This window comes from Trichechus manatus, unplaced genomic scaffold (genome assembly GCF_000243295.1).
Source record: "Trichechus manatus latirostris isolate Lorelei unplaced genomic scaffold, TriManLat1.0 scaffold00253, whole genome shotgun sequence".
NCBI classification, from domain to species: Eukaryota; Metazoa; Chordata; class Mammalia; order Sirenia; family Trichechidae; genus Trichechus; species Trichechus manatus.
In genome coordinates this window covers 1088477-1094672 of record NW_004444189.1, presented here as the reverse complement: position 1 = coordinate 1094672, position 6196 = coordinate 1088477, and the positions used below count along the sequence as shown (strand labels likewise).

General features: G+C 33.1%; 1 protein-coding gene across 5 annotated transcripts in view; it reads right to left on the bottom strand.

The window, feature by feature from the left end:
- Window positions 1-6196, bottom strand: part of AKAP9 (A-kinase anchoring protein 9) — a 136916-nt gene that overhangs the window by 113039 nt on the left and 17681 nt on the right. For all 5 annotated transcript variants that reach the window (XM_023724639.1, XM_023724643.1, XM_023724641.1 and 2 more), the window contains exon 2: window positions 983-1240. In XM_023724639.1, the coding sequence (XP_023580407.1) occupies window positions 983-1240 (258 nt within the window). The remainder of the gene's footprint in view (window positions 1-982; window positions 1241-6196) is intronic.

Genomic DNA, 6196 nt, shown 5'->3' with positions numbered 1-6196 from the left:
AGGGAACCCAAGGTCAAGAAGGGAGAGTGTTGACATGTTGTGGGGTTGTTAACCAATGTCATAAAACAGTATGTGTACTAATTGTTTAATGAGAAACTATTTGTTCTGTAAACCTTCATCTAAAGTACAATAAAAATAAAGAAAGAAAAACGTACTTCAGTTTTAATGGAAAAATGAAATAATCATGGTTTTATAATGTGCTTTACTAATAAAAGAAAATTATATGTATATAAAATTATACATGTATATTGTTGTCAGGTGTTAGATGTAGTTAGGTGTTTTTTACATATATATATGATTATAAAATTATCTCGTTTGTAATATAAAGCAAGTAGAAAGAAAGCTTAATACAGCAATATATGCATATTATCAAATAAAAAATACTGATTCTTCAAAAAAAAACAAAAACAAAAAAACCACAAAAAAATTCCCCTTTATATCAGACCAGTGCTTCTCAAACTAGGGATGATTTTGTGCCCCAGGGGACATTTGGCAATACCTGCAGACATCTAGGGTGGCTATGAGTCTGAATTGACTCACCGCAACAGGTTTGTTTTTTAGTTTTGGGGACATTTTGAGTTTTCACAACTGGGGGCGGGGGTGGAGACAGGTGCTACTGGCATCTAGTGAGCAGAAACCAGGTATGCTGTTAAACCTGGCTCTAATCAGAGTACACTCAATATCTTTAAATTGCCTTCCCCACTAGACTGATTTTCCTGAAGAGCAGAGACTGTCATATTCATCTTTGTATCCTTGGTGCACAGCATACCACAGTTGCTCCATAAATGTTTGCTGAATCAAGCTCACAAAACTCCCTAGCAGCGGTTATTGAATATTTTAGGCATCATTGTTTAATTATCATCTTACTGAAACTTTCAAACGGAAACAAAAATCATGATTAAACTGCATAGGGTGCCTAAGTGTTGTCATTACAACTTTCCATCTAGAACTATAATGTTTAAAAATCTGAATGAATACTTACTTCAACAGAGAAGACCTGGTCACGCTTGACTATTTCTCCACTGTGTAAAGTTCTCATTACTGTGGATTCAGGAGTCACAGCTGATCCTACTCTCTGAGAACTATTTATGTACATCTCATCGGTCTGTGATTGATCAATATTCATGGCATGATAGGCTGACACATCCTGTTTACTGCTTGAGGTTTTCCTCTTTTTTTTCTGTTTCTTGGAAGGATTCTGCCCATCAGATTGAGCTTTCCTTTGTCGAAACTGGGCAAGCTAGAGAAAAAAAGAAATTGCCACTATCATCAAAGATAATTTTTCTTTATTACCACTAAGAAAAAAGCAGCTTTGGAGACAAACTCTTTAAAAGATCAAATTATCATTAAATAAAAAAGACTACAAAATAAAGGACAAGTGTTAATGGTCTTTAATATAAAAGAATAACTATTAAATTGCAAAGAAACTAGGTATTCCTGAATGAACGTTATTCAAATACTGAAAAGTAAGAACTGAAAATGCCATGCATAAAGAAAACTAGGCCAGAGTTGGGTAGAATACGAGAAAACAAGCACTCTCTCTCATTCACTATTTGTAAGAGTGTAATCTCTGGATTTGAGATTACAAGAATACATATATATATGCATTTGCTTTGTGGAATTTCTGTGACTTCTACTAATTTACACTAAAGGTAATTAGCCCATGCAAAAAGATTTCACTATATAAATGCTCGCTGCAGCCTTGTTCATAATGGGGAAAATCTTAGAAATAACTTAAATATCAAACAATAATGCTTCCCAGCTCTTAATCATTTACATATCACCGTGAGGATTTTTGCTATATCCTAGTGCCACCTATACTTATCATTTACTTAATATGATAACATGTTTTAACCAGAGCACTTTTCTTATTTAAATTTATTTTAAAAGAAAGTTTTTTATCCCTGGTGTAAATTAAATTCATTATCATTACCATTTGAGATTCTTTTAAAAAAAAGATAAAAACATAATGAAAATAAAATGATGTTATTAAAATTTTCAATAGATATTATAGTTGATGGCTATGAGAGAAATAGGTAAGCATGGGGTATTAAGGATATACTAGCATCAAACAGACTTTCAACTTGTCATAAAACAGATGGACTGAAAGAAAATTGAAAAGGTAGTAAGTTTTTACAACACTATCCAATGTTATTTAACACTGGGTCGGGATATCACCTTAAAATATCTCATCACCACCTAAAATTAGAGGTATGCATTACATGTTGGACATGACTGGGTTAACCATGACAAATCCAAATGAAAATAATAATGCAAACCATTATTAACAATAAAGATGTTCAGGAGACAGCAGTACGCATAAAATAGTAGTACAGAATAATCTACCTTTTATGAAAGGAAAATTACATGCATCTCTTTTTAACAAAAAGAAGACAGGCTCAGGCTCATAGCCTTCAGCAATTATATCTAGCTTGAATTTAAATAACATTCTACATACAGGCATAGATAAATTCTGAAAGAATATAACCATAGTAATGTTGCTGTATCTTTGGACTTGAGATTACAGGTGATTTTCTTTTTTGCGCACTTGAAATTTCCTTTTTATAAAACAAATTTCCTAATTTTTATATGAAACAACTATTAATCATCAATGCTCTAAATTTAATTTTGAATTCTTTAATCATTCTGAGGAAAGAAACAAAAGAAAACAAGTATAAGCCCCTTTGTGTCTTATTAAGGGATGTAACACTACCAGTATTACTATAACTATTTATTAGCCAAATTACAAAGATAGCCAGTAAATTTCTTACTATACAAAGTATTAAAGCAATACCGTTAATAGTGACATTGATGTTATTAACTACAACATATGTGACAAATATCAGAATTTACAGAATAACATACAGCATATTTTATACTTATTTTGTCTGCTGAAGTAGACCAAGCGGAAAAAAGTATACAGTTTTGTACTGTTTACTCAATGAAGATATATCTATTTCATAAATAGGAAATTTCTAATCATGTGACCTTACAAAATATAAAAATATTATATAGGATATATAAAAACACATCACATTTAAATTTTATCCCCAGTTATTTAGCAACTAGCGAGTTATTCCACCTCATGTTTGCTTAAGGAACAGGTGCAAGACCAGTTGCCTCTACTTGTACACTATTAAGCTGTTGGAATGCATTTAAAACTACTTTGATGGATACCAAATTCATTCTTAAAAATAAACTAACTGGAACACTTAAATATATTATCTGTAAATTTAATTGAAAGTCGAAGCACATCATTCAGACAGATATGAGCCCTTGGGGAGAATAATGCAAAGTCAAGAAAACTATTAATAATAACATTCTTGATATTTATGCTCAATTTCAAAAACTTCTTGAAATTCCATTTTGTCTAAGGCAGAAAGAACATTCAGACAGCAGAGGATATATTTAGTATTTATTCATTTATATAAAAACATAAAGAAAAAACCAAAATTTTGCAATATAAAAAGTTTGACTTTAAAAAAAAAAAACACTGTGTGGGACAGCAGTATCCATTACTAAACAAACCCAAATGAAATAGGTAACAGGTAGAAATGGGAGAAAAGTGGATTGTTGTTCTATTATAGTGTTTAGAATGAATCACTTCTGTTGGTGATGGTGGTGTTAGCTGCCATTGAGTTGATTCCGACTCATAGCAAACCCATGTGTGCAAAGTAGCACCGCTCCACAGAGTTTTCAATGCTGTGGCCTTTAAGAAACAGATCACTAGGCCCGTCTCTGAGGCACCTCTGGGTGGGTTTGAACTGCCAACCTTTCGGCCAGTAGTTGAGTGCTTAACCAATTGCACCATCAGGCTGCCAGGAATCACTTCTAAGGCCATAAAATTATCAAAACATTGTTTTAGGACCATATTGCTGATTATATGAAGTAATGTTTGTTTCAGAAAAATTAACCAGAAGGTAAGGTCTTCTGTTCACTGCTATATATTCAAAGCCTAGAACAGTGCTCAATAAATGTCTTAAGTGAAAAAGGCTAATTTATTTTTTACAGAAAAGAGTCACCACTAAATAGTTTTAAGCACTGTTTCTCAGAACCTGAGAACTCAGATGATACAACAGGCACATCTAATTCTGCTCTGTAAGAAGGTTCCATGTTTTCAGAATTAAATGCATTTTCTAGTTATTTACTAAATGAATTAAAACACAAAATAGTTCTTCTCACCATGATCTCCTTCCTCTATCAAACAAACAAAGTTAAAATAACATTTAAATTCTCAAAAATAATACTCATAATACTTTTTTATCAAGAGTTCTGTTTTGGAAGAAAGGCCTGGTGATCTACTTTCGAAAAATAAGCCATATAAAACTCTATGGAGTACATTTCTACTCTGACATACATGGGGTTGCCATTAGTTGGAATCAACGGGACAGCAAGTAGTAACAGAAACTCAGTGCCCCTTAAGCACTAACTTCCATTTTCCCTATCTCACCAACTCCTGGTAACTACTAAACTTTGGTCTCTATATTTTCTTATTCTAGATATTTCATATTAGTGGGATCATAAAATATGTGTTCATCTGTGTCTAACTTATTTTACTCAGTGTAACGTTTTCAAGGCTCGTCCATGTGGTAGCATGTATCAAACTTCATTTCTCTTTATGGTTGAATAAAACGCTATTATTTGTATGTACCACATTTTGTTTATCCATTCATCTGCTGATGGAGATTTGGGTTGTTGCTACCTTTTCATTATTGTCAATAGTGCTGCAATGAATATTGGTGTCCAACTATTAAAGCATACACTTTTAAATGAAAAAAAAAAAAGGTTTTGTAAAAATGTCAGAGGGAACAGGATATCATAAATCCAACTTCTTATACTCATGTAAGCTATCTTTATTTTTAATCTGAAAAATGGCAAGCTAGCAGATAAGCAAAAAACAGAAATAAAAAAATCAAAATCAAAAACTACTCAATTAGCTAATCTGATAATGAAATGATACACTTTAAGTTACTGCAAAAACATTTATTCAAAAACATGCTGAAAATTCAGACTACAGACATCTGTGTTTGTCATTTGGAAGCCAATTATAAAAATGTTAACATATGCAGGCACGAAAATAGTTGCAAGATTTACTGGAAAGATCTTATATCCATATACACTTGTCTTTCAAAACTGATTCGGCTCACGCAAATGTCTTACTTACCCTGACCAGAATAACATGAATATACTACTAAAAATAAATGACTGAGAATTTATTCCTTAAACTCAAGATCTGTAACTTTATAAATGACCATTCTCACTAAAACTATGGATTTTTTAAATGCTGTATAAAAAAAATGCCAAGCTCTCACAATGACACTTCAAAACTATTTGGAATCTATTTAGTTTTACAAAAAAAATTTAGGCTTAAAATAACTGCCTCAGGACCCACTGTTAATCTTCAAAAAAGGAAGAAAAAAGGTTCTATCAGACTCATTAAAGTTTCCTTTCTTTTAAAACTGTTAATGCTCCGTCATTAAAGTTGGAAAACTACTTGCTACAACAAAAAGGGACCTAACCTGGACTGAAAGATCAGGCTTCCCTAAGAGTGGACATTTAAGGAAGTCCTAAGGATGGCCTGGAGCTAGCCAGGTTGAGAGGGGGAGTGGGGAGAGGGTCTTAATCATTTCCTCTATGATTTGGGCATTCCAAGTGTGGTCCGTGGACCAGCAGCATTGGCATCACCTGGGAGCTTGAAAGAAATGTAGAATCTGAGGCCCCACCTCAGACCTAGAGAACAAGAATGGGCATTTTTTAGCAAGATCCCCAAGATACACATTATAGTTTGTGAAGCACTAATCTTGGAAGTACTTGCAAACCCTCTATCCCCAGTCCTTCCATTCTAATAAACAGGGACTCTGCTGTGTTCCTATAGCACCCTGATTTTCCCTTACATAGCACTTATCGCATGTTATTGCTATAAAGCAGGAGTTAACGAACTATGGCCCATGGACCAAATTTGTCCTGCCACAAGTTTTCATACAACCCACCAGCTAATGGTTATTATAGTTTTAAACAGTTGTGGGGAAAAATCAAAAGAAGAATGTTTCATGACACAGGAAAATTATAAAATTCAAATTTCAGTGTTCAGAAATAAAGTTCTATTGGAACATAGCCACACTCATTCATTTACATATTGTCAATGGCTGCTTTCATGTCACAATGGGAGAGTTAAATAGTTGCAACAGAAACTGTA